This window comes from Diabrotica virgifera, chromosome 8, assembly GCF_917563875.1.
Source record: "Diabrotica virgifera virgifera chromosome 8, PGI_DIABVI_V3a".
Lineage (NCBI taxonomy): Eukaryota > Metazoa > Arthropoda > Insecta > Coleoptera > Chrysomelidae > Diabrotica > Diabrotica virgifera.
Genome location: NC_065450.1, coordinates 173,002,896 through 173,021,541, shown reverse-complemented (window position 1 = coordinate 173,021,541; position 18,646 = coordinate 173,002,896). Strand labels below are relative to the sequence as shown.

Below are 18,646 nucleotides of genomic sequence, written 5' to 3'. Positions count from 1 at the left end.
CCCCGTCTTATTCTGATCTTAATGCCATAACATTAGTAATTTCATATGCAAATCTTCCAATGTATGGGCTTCTACGACATAATTAGGTAGGACATCATTATCCTACCCGGTAGATTTTTAGAGCAGTTAACTCTGGGTAGCAATGGTCTGCTTACTGGGTATACTCCTTTGAACTCTAGTACGGCAAGTGACATTTCACTTACCAAGCTATTAACTTATTGTGTAAGTTGTTGTCATACTGTGTTTTGTGAGGCTGAGGTTGAAGTTGTCTGGAAATCTCAGGAATCTTTTCATTTATTTCATTGGGTCTAAACTAGATCTAAAACTGCGTCTTGGTTGTGTATTTCCCGTTCGAATTCGCTTCTCGATATAGAGAGAAACAGAAGCAAGCAACAGGTGGATAGACTGCATGCTGAGGACACATGTCCTATATGCAACATTACTTAGCCTATATTCTATTTTGTGGGATCTGGTCACGAGTGGGTTCGCAGCTAGACTTAGAAATGATACATATCATGTCCTGAGCTATGCGGACCTGGTTATCTTGGTCTATGGAAAATTTAATGGCGCAGTTAGATATATGCTGCAGTAGGCTCTGACTGTAGAGAACAGAATTGATTTAAGGGGAACGGAACAAAATGCAAAACTTTGACGCATATCAAAATTTTCAATGTGTTTTAAATGTATTCATTTTTTTTTTCAAATCCTGGGAAAACATAAATATTTTTGAAAAATTTAAACGCAGAATGAAAGATTACGTTATTGCCGAGGGCCGTAAGTCCCTTAAAACTTCTGTAATGTTTATTTTAATAAGTTACAGGGGTAAAATTAAAAGAGAAAATTTATTGTGATTTTTAATTGCAAATATTTCATTCAAAAGAAACTTTTTATTTATTATAAGACACTTTCGGCCCTCGGTAATAAACTAGTCTTTTATTCTGCGTTTAAATTTTTCAAAAATACTTATTAGTTTTATCAGGATTCGAAAAAAATTATTAATAAATTTAAAACACATTGAAAATTTTGACATGCGTTAAAATTTTGCATTTTGCTCCGTTCCCCTGAAAGTGTAGTGTTTACATAAGCCCTTGGTACGATTCATTTGAAACTTATGGCTTCTTAAAAAGAAGCTGACAAGAGGAATTAAGGACGACTACCTATACGATAGAGTAATGATTACATGCCATAAATGAAGCAAAAAACTATAACTCTAAAAATAAAATAAGCAAATAAAAATGAGAACATGATTGCGTTGTAATTTGGACAATATCGAAATAAGTACATTGATTAATATTAAGTAAAAATATTCTGATAAATTGTGTGTCACATAAAATTATTTAAATTAGCGTGAATGCATATTTACCTTAAGGTCTGCCAGTTAATTCCTCTTTTTGGATCAAGATCATCCAAGTGATTTTGAACAAATAACACACTAGACAACCAGTCAGCTGAATTAAATTCATACGGAATGTTCCAGCCCAAGGGTCCAAACTTTCGTCTCTCCTGAACCACGGTGTGCAGGAATGAAATGGCATAAACCAACGGAATATACTGCCATGCATCGGAATAGTCCAATAAATCTTGGTTCATTGAAGTATAGGTTCTCATCAATCCAGCTCGAATGCCGGAAGGTGGCTCATTGGTGAATTTTATGCAAATCTGAAGTAAACTGATCGGGAAACTTTCGTGGACTTCGGTGGTGATCCATAGTCGGAAATCTGGATGTGTGTTTCCAATACCCTTCTCAAGTTCAAGAAACTGTACAAGTACCTCATTCATGTAGTCAAGGGATAAATGGCAGTTCTGAAGTAACGCCCAAAAACCTGTAATCATTATACATATAATCGTAAGTATAAATAATATTACCAATTTCTGAAATTTAAAAAGTCCGGGGAGATACTAATAAAATTTCCAATTCCAACACAGATGTTTCCATATATTATTATACGAGTAAAAGAAACACTCATAGTATACAATAAAATATAAATCAATCCCGAATGAACTAACAGATAAAATTTGTTACAACCTTGTAATATATTGATAATATACAGGGTGTCCCGAAAAGATTGGTCATAAATTATACCACACATTACGGGGTCAAAAATAGTTCGATTGAACCTAACTTACCTTAGTACAAATATGCTCATAAAAAAAGTTACAACCCCTTGAAGTTACAAAATGAAAATGGATTTTTTTCAATATATCCAAAACTATTAGAGATTTTTTATTGAAAATAGACAAGTATCATTCTTATGGCAGGAAAATCTTAAAACAAAATTATAGTGAAATTTGTCCACCCCATACAAATTTTATGGGGGTTTTGTTCCCTTAAACCCCCCAAACTTTTGTGTACGTTCCAATTATTTCATTATTGTGATACCATTAGTTAATCACAACGTTTCTAAAACTTTTTTGCCTCTCATTATTTTTTCGATAAGTCAGTTTTTATCGAGATGCGGCTTATTTTTAATGCATTTACATAAAAATTTTATGGGGGTTTTGTTTCTTTAAACCCTCCAATTAATTGTGTACGTTCCAATTAAAGTATTATTTTGGTATCATTAGTTAAACACAGTGTTTTGAAAACTTTCTTGCCTCTTAGTCTTTTTTTGATAAGTCACCTTTTATCGAGATGTGGCTTCTTTTTCTAAATATACCTAAAAATGTAAATTATAAATACATTTTCAGATTATTAAGAGGTCTCTATAATCGTACTTAACCATATACAAATATGTGGTGGATTCGACAAATATTCAAAATATCTCGATAAACAGTGGCTTATCGAAAAAGTACAAAGAGACGAAAAGTTTTAAAAACATTGTGTTTCACTAATGGTGCCACAATAATAATTTAATTGGAACGTACACAAAAGTTTGGGGGCGTTCAAGGGAACAAAACCCCATAAAAATTTTATGGAGTGCCCAAATTTCACTTAAATTTTTATTTAAGATGTTGCTGCCATAAGAATGCCACATGTGTATTTTCAATAAAAAATCTCTAAGAGTTTTCGATATATGAAAAAAAATCGATTTTCATGTTGTAACTTCAAAGAGCTGTAACTTTTTTTGTGTGCACTATTGTATATAGGTAAGTGAGGTTCAATCAACCTATTTTTGACTCCAAAATCTGTGGTATAATTTATGACCAATCTTTTCGGGACACCCTGTATATCTACTAATACGATCTTAATATTATAGAGGCATCTCTTTACTTTGTTCGGAATACAAAATATTCACAAACATCCTTAATCGAAGACAACCTCTCACGCAAAAAATCATCGGGGAATATCAAGCAGGGTTTAGGCAAAATAGATCTACCATTGACCAACTATTTACAGTTAAACAAATACTAACCAAAGCATAGGAATATGACATGGACGTTTACAATCTCTTTGTAGATTTTAAACAAGCCTATGATTCAATAGATAGAACAATTCTACCTAATATATTGGAAGAATTTGGCATACCATCAAAATTAATACGACTAGTGCAAATGACAATGACAGAAACAGAAGCACAAGTATGTATTCAAGGACAGATCACTGATGCGTTTACGATAACGCAAGGACTGAAACAAGGAGACGGACTGGCTCCAACGCTTTTTAATCTTGTTCTTGAATATGTAATTAGACGGTTGACGGTAAGCAGAAATAACATACTTACAAACAAATCTACCCAATTAGCAGCATACGCGGATGATATAAACATAATGAGCAGAACAATGAATGCAGCGGAAGAAACCTACGTTGAGTTGAAACAGAGTGCAGAAGCAGTAGGGCTAGCAATAAACACAAATAAAACAAAACTACTCGTACAAACCAGATCAAATAGAACGGCGCAACAACACTTTATTGACGATATAGAACATGTGAATAGATTCACGTACCTAGGAATGGATCTGGTTGCAAGCAATGAAGAAGAACCGGAAATAAATAGAAGGCTTGTGCTGGCAAATAAAGCCTATTTCGCGATGGGCCACATATTCAAATCGCGAGACGTACACCGGAAAACAAAACTCCGGGTATATAAAACAATAATCAGGCCCATAGTAAGTTAGGGCTGCGAAACATGGGTGGCGACACAGAAATCTGCCAATGCATTAGATGTGTTTGAAAGAAAAGTATTACGTAGGATACTGGGCCCAATAAGTGAAAATAACAACTGGCGAATTAGGTATAATAGAGAAATATACGAGCAATATAGCGAACCAACTCTAGCACAACACAGTAAACTGCAGAGATTACGGTGGGCAGGGCACGTGGTCCGCATGCATGAGAATAGAATCCCCAGAAAATTACTGAATGCAAGAATGCAGGGAAGAAGACCTGTTGGAAGACCTAAGAAGAGATGGGAGGACGAAGTCGATGAAGTTGCCAGGAACTTCCTGGGAACGCGTTCATGGAAAAGAACAGCGGTAAATCGAAATGATTGGAGAAGCTTATTGAAGGATGCCAAGGCTCGATTTGGGCTGTAGTCCCATTGGATGGATGGAATACGATCTTAATATAATTTATCGCATCTTCTACTACTTACTACACGCGTTCAGACATCTGTCCTTTCACAGGTTCCTATAACTCGAATATGAGTAAAGTCATTAATCAAAAATCAATAACCATTTTCAATTTTGTTGCAATACGAAAATACAGCCGCATCATTATTCCAGTTCAATCAGAGGGTGCAGCAAGCACCTCTACCGGTTTCGAAACTTATTAGTCTCTCATCAGGAGGCACATATGCTACTCTCTCTGACCCAACTGGGACAAACCCCGGCGTGCAGTCACGGATTGCAATACCTTTTTTGCTGCACTCTCTGATTGAACTGGACTAATGATGCGGCTGTAGTTTCGTATTGCAACGGCATTGAAAACGGTTATTCATTTTTGATTTACATGTTTACTCTAATTGGCGTACGAAGGGAACCATTCTCGTTGGAACTTTACCGCGCTGAGCAGATGGGACGTGAATTATACATTGTAAAATTCCCTCATCTTCCTTAGTCTCAGCTTCCGTTATGGCTTGCCAATTGTAGAAGGCTCGGAGGTGTTACCAGAGAAGGTTCCCATTGTTTTCAATCTGGTAGGATCTAGAGTAACATTTTTGGTTGTTGTTTTATCTGCTATTAGATTGAAAACTTAGTTTTTTTTTAGTTTTTTTAAATACTTCTTATTTTTATCATATGTGGCTTAACACTGCTCGTATTAGAAACACAACCTAATGTCGATATTATAGGATTTTATGTTCCCCGAGACTCTAAAACCCAACTGAATTAAAAGGTTCATTTACTCTAAAATTTACATTAGACACACACAAAAGTAAGTTATTGACTTGCCTCTCATTGTAAAAGGCAAGTCAATACAGTGGCAAACACTGGCAATACACACTGATTAAAGGTTTTTCTTTGAAGGCATATTATTGGTATGTCAGATGATTTGAAGAGTCAGTCTTATACGACGGAGAAACTCAACAGTTTGATCAGTTTGATAACCGTGTTGGTTATTTTTCCTATGCGAAACTCATGACCTACACCGAGAGAACAATTTCTTTTCTCCTAAAACACCGATTTCTTTGAGCAATATTTCTTAAAAGTTAACATATCCTATTAACTTAAACATACCGGTTCACATATAAAGAAACGAGTTTTTTAAACACAACTCAATAATTTCTTACAGATAATTTCTTCAATACTAAGAAATGCATTAATGGTTACATTTAATTTTCTTATCCTAAAGTTTTTATTTCTTAAATTGAAAACTACAAATATTTTGCAGTATAAGAAATATAATGTTAAGTTAATCCATATTTATATTTGTGAACAAGAAATTTTCTTGTAATCAAATAAATATTTTAAACCACAAGAAATAATTCTTCAGAAATACCCTCTGTAGTAACTAAAGACTGGATTATATGCAAAATGCATATGCATATATATGCTGCATATTTCTCATGTTTTTCATAAATGCATATGCCTTGCATATTTGGAGATTTAAGAGCATATAAATGCATATTTTGATGGGAATTTACTCTACCCCATTTAAAAATAAGGTATATATTAGTAACATCAACATCCATTAAAATAAAATGTGAAAGTAAATATTTTGCTGTTAAGCTCCTTTGTTGTTGTACCCATAAACATAATGGGCGTTATTTATAGCTGCAGGTATCATTATCCGGATATTTAAGATTTATAGACTTCTCAGAATTTACAAATTACCTAAGTAAATACCGATTATATTTTGAATAACATTACAAATATTACCTGTACTTTCTGCTGGTGTCGGCCAACTATGAATTATTCTGGGAAAACCAACCAAAACGAAATTTTAAGCATTTTAAGGGTAGGATAGATTATTTTATTTTATGAATGGTTAGTCTTAAATCAATCGCCGATTATTCAACTTTTGTGATTGCAAGTTATTGACTATACTGTGTAAAAAAATCATTTTATTATTATTGTGAAAATGCCTAAAGTAGCAAGGGAAAAATCAAGTCTTCTCAGAAGTTGGATTGGAAGTAACAATCATCTAAAAGTTATCGACAGTGAAAGTATGTTTTGCACCATTTGTGATAAAAAGGTAAGTTCTCCACTTCAATAGATTTTTAAACTTATCAAACTTCTTTGCACATCTATGTGTCTGTCTATTCTAAAATGACAAACCGTCCCATTTCTTCAAAAACTGTTTTTTAAAGTTCGCAACGGTTTGGCTTATACAGAGCGAGGTGTTGAGAGTGGCCCACCCTGTATACTACGGTACACTGACTGTACTTTATTGTTTGACGATTTCAATTTCACTTTGAGAAATAAAAAAAAATTGGGGGAGGTTTAAAAAGTTTGATCATTTTAATGTAGGTATCTATTTACGAAAACATCTAAAACATCATTATCATTATATTCCAGATTCCATGTCAAAAGAAATTCCAAGTAGTTCAACACATAAAAACTTCACTTCACCAAACTAAGCTATCAAAAAATGATAATAAACCTCGCCAGCAGATTCTACAGAACAGTTTGCAGATTCAGAATACGTCAGTTGGGCAAGAAACCTTTGCAAAGGATTTATGCCATTTTTTTTTGAACTGCAATATCCCTCTGCACAAGTTAGAACATAAATCGTGTCAAAACTTTTTAAAAACTTATTGCAAGATTAAAGATAAACCAGCTCAAATACCAAGTTCTTCAACTCTTCGGAAAAAATATGTCAGTGCATGTTACAAAGATGTGATGACGAGTATTAAAAATCAGTTAAAAGCCGAATATCTTTGGATTTCCGTCGACGAAACAACGGATACAAAGGGTCGACAAATTGCGAATCTAATTGTTGGAGTTCTTAACGACTCTGGCGATTTTAAAAACTCATACTTAATTAGTGTAAAATGTTTGGAAAAAACAAACTATGCTACAATAGCTAGATTTGTTAACGAATCCCTAACAAATTTTTTTTTACCTGATCAAGTACCATTTGAAAAAATATTATTAATGCTTAGTGATGCCGCCTCATATATGATGAAAGCTGCATCCAATCTTAAAATCTTTTTCCCTAATTTAATTCACTGTACATGTTTGGCGCACGGCCTAAACAGAGTTGCAGAGAAAGTTAGAATTGAATTTCCCAATGTAAACACCTTAATAAATAATGTAAAAAAAGTATTTCTGAAAGCACCACTACGTGTACAGGTATATAGGGAGATGCTTCCCGATATTCCTTTACCACCAGAACCAGTATTAACCAGATGGGGAACTTGGCTTAAAAGTGCTATATTTTTATCTGAACACTACGACGACATCAAAAGCGTTATTTCAAGTTTTGATCCGACTTGTACCGCTATTGATAACTGTCAAAATATTTTTAAAGAAAAGTCTATTAAAAATCAATTGTTGTATATAAAATCGAATTTCGATATCATTGAAAGTTCAATTACAAAATTAGAGGCTCAAAATTTATGTCTTCACAATAGTATGTCTATTGTTGATTCGGTTAAACAGAAAATAACAAATCTGAATGGGGAAATTGGAGTAAAAATTAAAGATAAACTTGATGACGTTTTAAACAAAAATGAGGGTTTCACTTTATTGCGTTCAATAAATAATATAATCAATTTTGGAAACTTCGATGAAAATATTAATATGGATCCGTCTCTAATAGCAAAGTTTAAATATGCCCCAATTACATCTTGTGACGTTGAGAGATCTTTTTCTGCCTATAAACAAATATTAACAGATAGAAGACATAATATTAGTTTAGAAAATATGAATCAATATATGATTATTTATTGTAACAATAAAAATATGTAAATTTGTTTTATTGTACTCTTTTTATAATATTAGTTTAGAAAATATGAATCAATATTGTAACAATAAAAATATGTACATTTATTTTATTGTACTCTTATTTATCTTGTGGTCAAAATAAAATATTTTGCCGTTTTATTTGTCACAAAACCTGAAGTTAAAAAAATATATTAAGAAATAATAATACAATTTGGTTTAAATTCAAACCTATTTATTTATTTTTATTATTTTTTATTTATTTATGTATTTAACGTAAACCATAAAATTATTCATATAAAAATAAGTGCATATATAAATGCATATTTGCATGTTAATTGTGCATATTCAGCTTGTTTTAAAATGCATATTGCATGCATATTTTAGACATTTTTTAGTGCATATTTTCCAGTCTCTAGTAGTAACTGTGGTTATAAAATAAAAACTTTGTCATTAATGCCGAAATGTTACTTGCAAAGAGATTTTCTTCCACAAAAGAATTGCGCAGATTAACTATTTATGATTTAGTCGTCAGTGTTTGTCAAGATGGCGTGATATGTTCATGTTCAGATAGATGGATGTTGGATTTATTGGTGTACTTTAAAAATTAACGGATATTTTGAAGGTACGTACATATATAGGTATTAAATAAAAGGAAATTGAGTAATTTAAGATGTAATAATAATATTGTTGCGTATCCGAATGGTTAAAAAAGAAACATAATAGTATCTTTATATGTTTTTTAGGTATAATGATGGACGACTCTGAAATAAAGGAGCTTATTATTCTAACTGGGAAATATGCCACAATTTAAAGCTGGGACCGGATGATATAATATATAGCTTCAGAACAATATTAAGAAAGGAGTTATTAACCAACTGCTGGGCCTTCCAGAAATGGTAGAACTTCATACATGTAGGTAAGTACCTTTTTAAAAATGTGTATACTTATGTATCAACTATAATAGGTTTCTTCAATGTATCGTCTTCTATAAAAATATACAATACAACGCTATATCAAACATGGCGGGTGCAACGCTGAGGATTTGTTCTGTTAATTGATTTGAGATAAAGAAATCAGTTAGTCTAAAAGAAATATATGTTTATGGTTAAGAAATGTTATTGCCGAAAACCGTGAATTAGTTAATATGTATTAAATGACTTAGATGTAACCTAATAATACTTTCCCGTAATAAAATTTCTTAATGATTAGGTATGCTGTCTCTTTCTGATTATAAAAATTAAGAAAATTACATTTTATTATGTCTGCTTCAATGTTTTACATTGGTTGTATTTTCCCTCTTCTTTTAGCTAAACAATGTTTATTGTGTGACTTAATATTATACAGATAAATAATTAATATTTCATTAACAAAAAGAAAAAAATAAACAAAGATGTGTAGGTTAAATAATGCCATGTTTAAACTAAATGTGATTGATTATTATTAGTATTAATAGTTCTTATGTGGGGCCGTGTATTTGTCTTTTTTTTGTATTTCCTAAATTTGTCAAAATACATATCTATATCATTATAAAAATTTTTTATTAAAGTAAGTTTACTCTTTCTACATAACGATTTTGTTTTAGTGAATTGCTGATATACAAAGTGCTATTAACAAAAGAAGGAACATTTGAGGAAGTTGGATTTGCCTCTTCATCCTTTTATTGTTGTGTAGAAGATGGTAGAAGCCAGTGGTTTAAGAGTGGAGAAAATATTTGTATGTAATAATAACGTTTTATATCTTGTTTTATTAATAAATAATGATTTTACCTTAACACAATGATTTATTTCGCCGTATGTAATATCACTTTATTTTCAAGGAATATTAACTTCAACTCTAAATATACGTTTATCTCTGCGAAATATATTTCTTAACATTAAATAAATAAATTATTAATAGTAAAATAATAATAATCCTTACTAAGAAATATTATTGCTCAGAAAGAATAGTTTTCTAATGTGTAAAAAATATATTTTTATGACTAATAAAATTAATTAACATCAAGTGTAATTTCTTTCTGATAAATAGATTTGAAATTTGCCAGAAAGTGATAGTTCAATCATGTTTAAGATATATTTCTTTGGCTATAGTAGAATTTATTTGAAATATTTTAGAAAATTATATCTTACATACAAAGATATATTTCTTAGGCAATATGCCAAGTCGATCTTTCTTAAGGCTATGGGTACATAATTCGCAAATATTTTACGTGTATCCCTACTTTTTCTGTCTTTACACGGCAAATTACGTGTAGTAAAATTCACACTGGTGTGGATATGTAAACATTACTAGAATGTCATTCTACTTGAAAATGTCATAATTAATTTAAAGAGATGGCTTTTGAATGTTCTTGGATAACTGTTATTTTTATAATTGCAAATTATTAATTCAGTTAATAAATGTGATAATTTTTTCACTAACTATGTTTTCAGTGATTGTAATAATTTATTTGTACAACAAAAACTGATAATCAATCGAGAAAAGAGGAAAAGTGTTAAAGTGATTTTTTAATAATATGTTGTTATTTTGGAACGCTTACAATTTTGAACATCTCTAACAACAAAATACTTGGATCACAGGATATATCTGATGTATTCTCTGCTTGGATCTTTCACAAATAATACACAATAAATAACTTTTTATTAAGTTCACGTCTTAAATAAATTATTTATCAAATACACTATATATCAATAATATTTAATCAATTTCTCAAAATATTCCCGATGCAATGTCAAATATTTAAAATTGTCACTGATTGTCAGTGTCTGACTGACAATATATGCTGACAATATTATATTCGGTTGAGTGCGTTGTAAGACAAAGACAGATTTGGAAAATATTACCACGGCATTGTGTTCATTTTTTTCAAATCCTGAAAAAACCAATAAATATTTTTGAAAAATTTAAACGCAGAATGAAAGACTAAATTATTACCGAGGGCCGAAAGTCCCTTAGAATAAATAAAAAGTTTATTTTGAATGAGATATTTGAATTTAAAAATCACACTAAATTTTCTCTTAGTTTTTTCACCCCTGTAACTTATTAAAATAAACATTGTAGAAGTTCTCAGGGACTTTCGGCCCTCGCTAATAACGTAATCTTTCATTCTGCGTTTAAATTTTTCCAAAATACTTATTAGTTTTCTCAGGATTTGAAAAAAATGAATCCCCATTTGAATAGCATTGCAGCCGAAAATACGTTCCGATCCTCTTGAACCTTGCAAAATGGACACAAGTCCGGTTTTATTTTTTTTCTGGCATATCAAGGGGTGCTTATTATAAGACTAACTTTTTCTGAAAAAATTTCGCCCCGAAACCCCCCTTTTCACCCCTTTAAAGGGGGTAATTTATGGTTTTTGCAGAACGTAGCCCTTCCTGTACCTTTTACAAAAAATTTCTTTTATAGAAATATGAAGAGGACTATATTTTCTACGATCTATTTCCGACAGCATCTCTCTATCATCCACCGTTTAGCAAGGGTCGCGCCCCAAAGTTGACAAGTTTTTAAAAAAGATGTTTTTAAAAAAAATATATTTTTCCCTAACTGTAACGGAAATTAAAAAGAAATGCTGCGGAGATTATTCACAAATAGATGATTGTTTTTTTGGTATAGGCTTCACTTAAGGGTAGTTGCCCTTTTTTTAATTACAGGGTGTTACATTTTAAAAAACCCCTTTTTATACCATCTGAACCGTTTATGCTAGAGTAAAAAGACTTTCAGCGATTACCCATGTACTGGTGTTATTTACAAATTTGTATAATGCACCCCCATTTTTCCCCGGAGCCACCCAAAAAAAAAGAAGAATTAATTAATAAAGTGATTTTCTTGGAATATTTCACACACAATGCCCTTCATTAATATGCTTCATATATCATTTTGTGCAAGTTATTATTACCCATGCATCGACACTAAAAGCGATTTCCTAGTGCAACCCCTGTAGCCAAAAACAATAAATAAAATGGGGGGTTGAAATTTTTTTTTGTTTTTTGCTTTTTGATCCATATGGGCATATGCTTCATCAATAGTGCTTTTCGAAAATGTATATGGTTATTGCAACATCCCTGCGCAAACCACCCCTACCCTTGAAAATATACTGCAGAAACTACCCCTATACCTTATCCAGCATGTTTTTACGATTTTCTCATTACCTATTAATTTTTTTTAAACAAAACTTATACAAGGTTAAAGACCACTATTTACTCTAAAAATTAGGTCCTACTCATTTTTTTCGTTTAAGCAACCGTTACGGCACAGTGGCGCCGTAAACCTCATATATGCTTTGACGGGCTCCAGTTTTTGTTTATTTTTTCGTCATCTGTTTGTTTTATTGATAAAGTACTTATGTAAAATAAAACAACACAGTGTAACCTACAAATCATGACCTATGCACATTTTACATTCTTTGCTCCACAAAGCTACAGTGGTGGCCCAAAATAAAATTTTTCATATTTTCGCCACCTACACGCATTTTATTGCGTTAATGCTACCTTAATAGCACAATATTCACCCCTAAGTGGTCACTAAGCAGTGGCGGATCCAAGGAGGGGTGATGTGGGCGATCACCCCCACCCCTCTCAAACCAAGTGATATTATATTTGAAGATTATAAAAATATTCATTTATTTTTATAGAAATACTTATATTATATTAATATTATTTTTATAAGAATGACTTTTTATGCTTTAGCGACAGTGGCGGATCCAGCATCGTTAAGAGGGGGTGCCAATTGGTTAAATTTCTATAAAATAAATGAATATTTTTATAATCTTTGAATATAATATCACTTGGTTTGAGAGGGGGGGGAGGTGATCACCCCCATCACCCCTCCCTGGATCCGCCACTGCGTAGCGACCACCTAAGGGTAAATATTGTGCTGTTAAGGTAGCATTAATGCAATAAAATGCATGTAGGTGGCGAAAATATGCAAAAATTTATTTTGGGCCACCACTGTGGCTTTGGGGAGCAAAGAATGTAAAATGTACATAAGTCGTAATTTGTAGGTTACACTGTGTTGTTTTATTTTGCATAAGTACTTTATCAATAAAACGAACAGATGACAAAAAAAAAAACTGGAGCCCGCCAAAGCATATATAAGGTTTACGGCGCCACTGTGCCGTAACGGTTGCTTATACGAAAAAATGAATAGGACATAATTTTTAGAGTAAATAGTGGTCTTTAACCTTGTATAAGTTTTGTTTAAAAAGAATACATAGGTAATGAGAAAATCATAAAAACATGCTCGCCAAGGGATAGGGGTAGTTTCTGCAGTATATTTTCAAGGATAGGGGTGGTTTTGGCAGAGATGTTGCAATAACCATATATATTTTTGAAAAGCACTATTGATGAAGCATATGCCCATACGGATCAAAAGGCAAAAAACAAAAAAAAATTTTCAACCCCCCATTTTATTTATTTTTTTTTGCTTCAGGGGCTGCACTAGGAAATTGATTTTGATGTCCATGCATGGGTAATAATAACGTCCACAAAATGATGTATGAAGCATATTAATAAAGGGCATTGTGTGTGAAGGATTCCAAGAAAATCAATTTATTTATTAATTCTTCTTTTTTTTTGGGTGGTTCCGGGGAAAAAATTGGGGTGCATTATACAAATTTGTAAATAGCACCAGTACGTGGGTAATTGCTGAAAGTCTTTTTACTCTAGCATAAACGGTTCAGATGGTATAAAAAGAGGTTTTTTAAAATGTAACACCCTGTCATTAAAAAAAGGGCAATTACCCTTAAGTAAAACCTATACCAAAAATTCCGCAGGATTTCTTCTTAATTTCCGTTACAGTTAGGGAAAAATATATTTTTTTTAAAACATCTTTTTTAAAAACTTGTCAACTTTAGGGCGCCACCCCCGCTAAACGGTGGATGCTAGAGAGATCGTGTTGGAAATAAATCGTAGAAAATATAGTCCTCTTCATATTTCTATAAAAGAAATTTTTTGTAAAAGTTACAGGAAGGGCTACGTTCCGCAAAAACCACAAATTACCCCCTTTAAAGGGGTGAAAAGGGAGGTTCCGGGGCGAAATTTTTTCAGAAAAAGTTAGTCTTTTAATAAGCACCCCTTGATATACCAGAAAAAAATAAAACCGGACTTGTGTCCATTTTGCAAGGTTCAACCTTTGTTTATTACACTATAAATATTAATAAAGTTTCTTTATGTCAAGAATTTTTTTCTCTCGGTGTAGGTATTTATAGGCCATTACCTGGTCTATGGATCTGGTTCTTATAACATTCTGATGAATAAGATACAACAAATATAAGATTCTGATGAAATAAAAGAACATAAATTTCAAAACTAAGGTGGCTATGTGCAGACCTCTTAAATAATTAGTGAAAGAGAGTTCAAGTAGCTACCGCTCGCCTTCTTAATCTGTACTTGCTTTAATAGTTTTATTGAAGTATATTAATAGGCCAAGTAATGAAACTTAAAATAGGTCAAAACCTCGCAATTTTTAAAGAATAGATCGATTCGCTTGAAAATTTGAGAATAAGTAGTGGATAGTCCAAGGATCAAAATCTATATGAGGCTAAAAGGCGCTTTTACCATGGGGGTGGTTGCCACCCCATCTCGAGGGTGGAAATTTTTTATTTTATTTTGACCGCAAAAGTTGGTAAAAACATTCATTCTAAGCAAAAAACGTTCTATACATTTTTTGATAAAATTAACAGTTTTCAATTTATTCGCTATCGAAAGTGTTAGTTCTATATCGAAAAAATCAATGTTTTTACTCAGTTCTTTGCTAATAACTTAAAAAGTTTTCGTTTTATCAAAACAACTTTGCTTAACAAAAATGTACCTTTTGAAAAAATAAACAAAACAGCTTTTTTATTTTCCTTAAGACCAATAGTAATCGAGATATACTTTATTATATGTTAGCTCTTCTTCGTCAAATGCTAATATTGTAGTTTCAAACTGAAAAGACGGAAAAACTGTGCATTTTTCGAGGATAACTTGTTCCAACTAATTTAAAGTATTTAAAAATATCTATCTACAGAAATGAAACAAGTCCGTAGCTCAAAAATTAAGTGACTTATTATGAAAAGCCACCTTCTCAAATGCCTTAAAAAATATGGGCCTGACAGTAAACGAGAAGAAAACTAAGATGGTGGCATCAACACCCAACAATAGAGCCATAAACATCGGTCACCAATTCTCTGTTGATAACTCTACCTTTGAAGTGGTGGACAAATTCACATACTTAGGCTCCCTGATCACCAAGGAAAACGTCATGACAGAAGAAATCAAGCGAAGGATAATCCTAGCGAACAAATGCTATTTTGGACTGAGTAGACATATGAGAAGCAGAAACTTAAGCCAAAAAACAAAAATAACCATATACAAAACCCTTATACAACCAGTGTTGACATATGGATCGGAGACATGGACCATCTCCAAGGCAGATGAAAACCTTCTGCTTATATTTGAACGAAGGATCCTGAGAGGCATATTCGGTGGCATCTGTGAAAATGGTATTTGGAGGAGGAGGTACAACTACGAGGTATACCACAGATATAAACATATATTTGGTGGAAAAGACGTAGTATCTCTTATAAGAATAGGACGACTAAGATATGCAGGACATCTAGCAAGATCACAGCATAACAACCCTCCTAGAAGAATCCTTATGTCAAAACCTGTGGGAAGTAGAAATAGGGGTAGGCCAAAACTTAGATGGAAAGATGGTGCAGATGAGGATGGGAGAAAAATAGGCGCAGCAAACTGGCAACGGTTGGCAATGGATAGGACTGACTGGCGTAATAGACTTGGGAAGGTCGAGGCTCTTTCATAGGGCTGTAGCACCATTGATGATGATGATTATGAAAAGAATGTCAAGCCCCTATTTTTTCAGCGAAAAAGTGATTGAAAACTTCCCCTAATTACCACCCTGATTAAAATTAGTCATTGGCCTTATTTGGTTTTCTATATTTATGTATTAATAATAGGTTCTAGAGGTTTGACCGGCTTAGAATGATTAGTTTAAAAAAAATGGAGTTAAAAGCGAATAACCAATTTTTGTAGTTTGGTAAAAAATCCTTTTTTCTTCAGAATAGAAAGATTAGCATCAGAGATACGAAAGAATATGTTAGTTTAAAATTGTTGCTTATTTAATTCCCAAGAACGGGGTTAGCAAAAATTTTTTCTATGGCAAAAACTGAGTGAGATATTGACAATTAAAACTTGTAATAACATGAAAAACCACCTTTACAAACCCTTTTACAGTCACCTCTTTTTGCGAAAAGATTTAGTATTAATAGCCTTATAGATCTTGTAGAAACCTACAAAATTCTTTTTTAACAAACTTTCTAGGATAAACAATAAAACAGTTACGGTTAAAAAATCAATATATTTTTTTGAAAAAAAAAAAAGAGAATCCAATTGGAAGCTTAATAATGTAAGTTAGTGATGTTTTTAGTCATTGGCCTTATTCATTCTTGTTTATTTATGTATAAGTAATAGATTTCAGAAGTTTGACTGGCTTAGAAGGATTATTTTTTAAAAAACTGTAGTTAAAAGCAAACAAAGAATTTTTGTAGTTTGGTAAAAAATGCATTTTCTTCAGAATAGAAAGATTACCATCAGAGATACGAAAAATGAATCAATATGAAATTGTAGGTTATTACATTCTCAAGAACTTGGTTTGAAAAAAATTTTTCTACGGCAAAAATTGAGTGAATCGTAAATGAGTATAATATCGAAAATCATTGATTTTTCGATATAAAACTAACACTTTCGATAGCGAATAAATCGAAAAATATTAATTTTATTAAAAAAATTTATAGAACATTTTTTGCTTAAAATGAATGTTTTTATTAACTTTAACGGTCAAAATATAATAAAAAATTTCCACCCCCAAAATGGGGTGGCAACCACCCCCATGGTAAAAGCGCCTTTCGGCGTCATATAGATTTTGATCTTTGGACTATCCACCACTTATTCTCAAATTTTCAACCAAATCGATCCATTCTGTAAAAATTGCGAGGTAAAAAGCTTCGGTTCCTGGACTATAAATGAACCTCATTAAACCCACTGCTCTTTAATATAATAATGGGCGAAATAATAGAAGCAGTATGTAAAGGTCATCGTTACAGAATGGGGAAAAAAGAAATCCAAATATTATGTTATGCAGACGACGCCGCATTAATCGCCAAGACAGAAGACGATCTCCAAATATTAACACACATCTTCAATACAATAGCCAAGAAATACAATATGATAATATCAGCAGAAAAAACCAAATGTATGACAACATTTAAATACCCACTACGATGTAAAATCGAAATTGATCGGAAAATAATAAAGAAGGAAGCAAGGTTTAGATATCTGGGCATAGATATAACCAGTTACGGAGATGTTGAAGAGAAAGTACGACAACAAAGCTTAAAAGCAAGTAAAGCGGCGGGATATCTTAATGACACAATCTGGAAGAACAAACACTTAAGACAAGACAAAACAGCAAGAATCTATAAAGCAGCAATTAGACCTATATTGACATACACTGCGAAGACAAGACCTGACACATCTAAAACGAGACGACTACTAGAAACAACAGAGATGAAAATACTTCGACGAATATCAGGGAAAAGTTTGTTGGATAGGGCGAGAACCGAAAATATAGGAACATGCAATATAGAAGATATAAATGGATGGGTGACAAAACGGAAACAGAAGTGGAAGGAACATATTGGTAGAATAGCAGAAGATAGGATAGTAAGAATAGCATGAGATAAGTCACCAAATAGACGAAGAAGTATTGGTAGACCAAGAAAAAGATGATGCGATAACTTAAACAATTTAGGAGGCCAATATTGAAGAAGAAACAGGCTTTAAAGCATACATACAAGAAGAAGGAAGAAGAAGAAGAATATTAAATGAAAGGACGTACCTTCGGACATAGCCAGGGTCATCAGTTTCCTTGCATGAACTTCTTGCCCCTGTCCCATCGAAATCGACCTGACTTTCAATTCCAATCTCCTGGCGAGTTGTTCTATATATGGAGTAGGATCGGAACCAATACTCAGGAAGCATATTATCGGCGTGAGTGGTCTTGATTCGTAAAATAAGGTCTCCATGTTCAGGATGACCGGTTCCGCGAATTTCTGTCCAAGAGAATTGGATATGTATTTTCGGCTTTGAGTGACTGTTCTGTCAGGGCACCAGGCTCTAAAAGCAAATAGAATATTTGTGAGTTCTCCCAAATTATACAGAGAGAGTCTGTAAAGTGGAATAAATTCAATATCTCAAATACTAATTGTTTTTTTGGAAAATTCTCAGACCCGTCGATTAGTATTTCAAATTGTCCTTTTTGACATTCAATAATAATGTATACAGGGTGTCCCAATTTAGAGATATGACGTCATCGTCGATTTTCTTAA

At 32.5% G+C, this 18,646-nt stretch overlaps 1 protein-coding gene across 1 annotated transcript in view; it reads right to left on the bottom strand.

Moving 5' to 3' along the window:
- LOC126889868 (dynein axonemal heavy chain 8) overlaps nucleotides 1-18,646 on the bottom strand; it is a 424,246-nt gene that overhangs the window by 74,653 nt on the left and 330,947 nt on the right. The window contains exons 59-60 of the mRNA XM_050658553.1: nucleotides 18,157-18,434; nucleotides 1,364-1,823 (exon numbers count right to left, since the gene is read on the bottom strand). Of these exons, the coding sequence (XP_050514510.1) occupies nucleotides 1,364-1,823; nucleotides 18,157-18,434 (738 nt within the window). The remainder of the gene's footprint in view (nucleotides 1-1,363; nucleotides 1,824-18,156; nucleotides 18,435-18,646) is intronic.